The sequence below is a fragment of the Aplysia californica genome, unplaced genomic scaffold (genome assembly GCF_000002075.1).
Source record: "Aplysia californica isolate F4 #8 unplaced genomic scaffold, AplCal3.0 scaffold00057, whole genome shotgun sequence".
Lineage (NCBI taxonomy): Eukaryota > Metazoa > Mollusca > Gastropoda > Aplysiida > Aplysiidae > Aplysia > Aplysia californica.
In genome coordinates this window covers 2,023,498-2,024,895 of record NW_004797327.1, presented here as the reverse complement: position 1 = coordinate 2,024,895, position 1,398 = coordinate 2,023,498, and the positions used below count along the sequence as shown (strand labels likewise).

The window sequence follows — 1,398 nt, the reverse complement described above, 5'->3', positions numbered from 1 at the left end:
AGGAGGAGGAGGAGGAGGAGGAGGAGGAGGAGGAGGAGGCGGAGGAAGAGGAAAAGAAAAATTAGGAGAAGAAAAAAATAGAAGAAGAAAAAGAAGAAGAAAAACAAGAACAAGAACAAAAACAAGAACAAGAACAAGATCAAGAATTGAAATGCTATTGCAGAGAAAAACGACATTGGAGGGCGAGAAAACAGGCTGGTTTTACACAGGGGAATTACTCATCTTTATTTTTAAATAGAAGTAAGAATTACATGTTTTCTACCCCGTACGTTCTCGAGTGCCTCTTTCCTTTTATATCTATAGTATGGTCGCTTTTAAAATGTTAAGCACAAGGGGGCTAACCCAAAAAATGCTGTTTTGAGAAAATCGAAGGTAAAGGTTTTGTCCCTTGTTCCTTTTCTTTAACAGACAATGAGAATTTTCTCTGTAACCAAACAAATACACCAATGAAATCAAACTTCTCCTATAGGTAGGGTAATGCTCACTTTTGGGGTAGGTCAAGATTTCTGGAAACCCTCGAGATCTGGGTTAGTCCACTTGTCCTTAAAAGCGACCATATACAATGTAATACTCTAGACATTTAGTTGCGAATACTACGCAATACATAATCATAACTGAATACTATTATTATATTTTACGAGTTTCACACACCGAAATTTTGGTTGGGAACTCAATAACCTAACAACTAAACCACGAACGTTACAATGATGCTACACTAGAAATTAAAGAAGATATTAATAATGGTTGGTTGGGCGCTGCTCTAGTGTGGTTTGCTTCTTGTTTCCTATAAAAACATCTATCATCCTTATCTCCCCTTCTTCTTTTTCATGTTTGTTACTCTCTTGTAACACCTCTAAACTTCTGGAGCTCATATGACCTTTTGCAGTTGCGAGCGCCATAAAAACTCTATTAGAACTAAACTAAGACATTAATTATGTATAATGTGACCAAGGAGAAATGACGCTCACCGTAATCTTTTTCTCCGATCGCATTCTGTTTTTGAGGATGAAGTCAAAGAAGGCCGTCACCATCGAAAGAATAAGGCCGCCAATGAGAATGTGGAAAATTCCGGAGACGTTGCTCAGTGTTAGAGCGCTCGTCTTACTCTCCTGAGGGAGGTATTGGAGAGAGGGATGGAAGGAGAGAGAGGAGGGGGGCGGGGAGGGGAAGTGTAGGAGGGGGAGAAGAGGGGGATGGGAGGGATAAAAGGTGGTGGGGGGAGGGGGGAGTGGGGAAGACACGGATATAAATGAGTTATTTTTATTAGGGAAATTAGAGGATGGACGGGGAGGAGGAGGCTCCTTCTCTTACTATTAATAAGGAAGACAAACATACATACGTAAAAGCTTTCTCTCTATCCCTCTCAATTACTCTCTCTCTCTCTCTCTCTCTCTCTCT

At 40.6% G+C, this 1,398-nt stretch overlaps 1 protein-coding gene across 1 annotated transcript in view; it reads right to left on the bottom strand.

The window, feature by feature from the left end:
* Positions 1–1,398, bottom strand: part of LOC100533313 (glutamate receptor subunit protein GluR2) — a gene marked incomplete at both ends in the record, with an annotated part of 127,725 nt that overhangs the window by 18,731 nt on the left and 107,596 nt on the right. Inside the window, 1 exon segment of the mRNA NM_001204611.1 lies at positions 969–1,109. Within this exon segment, the coding sequence (NP_001191540.1) occupies positions 969–1,109 (141 nt within the window).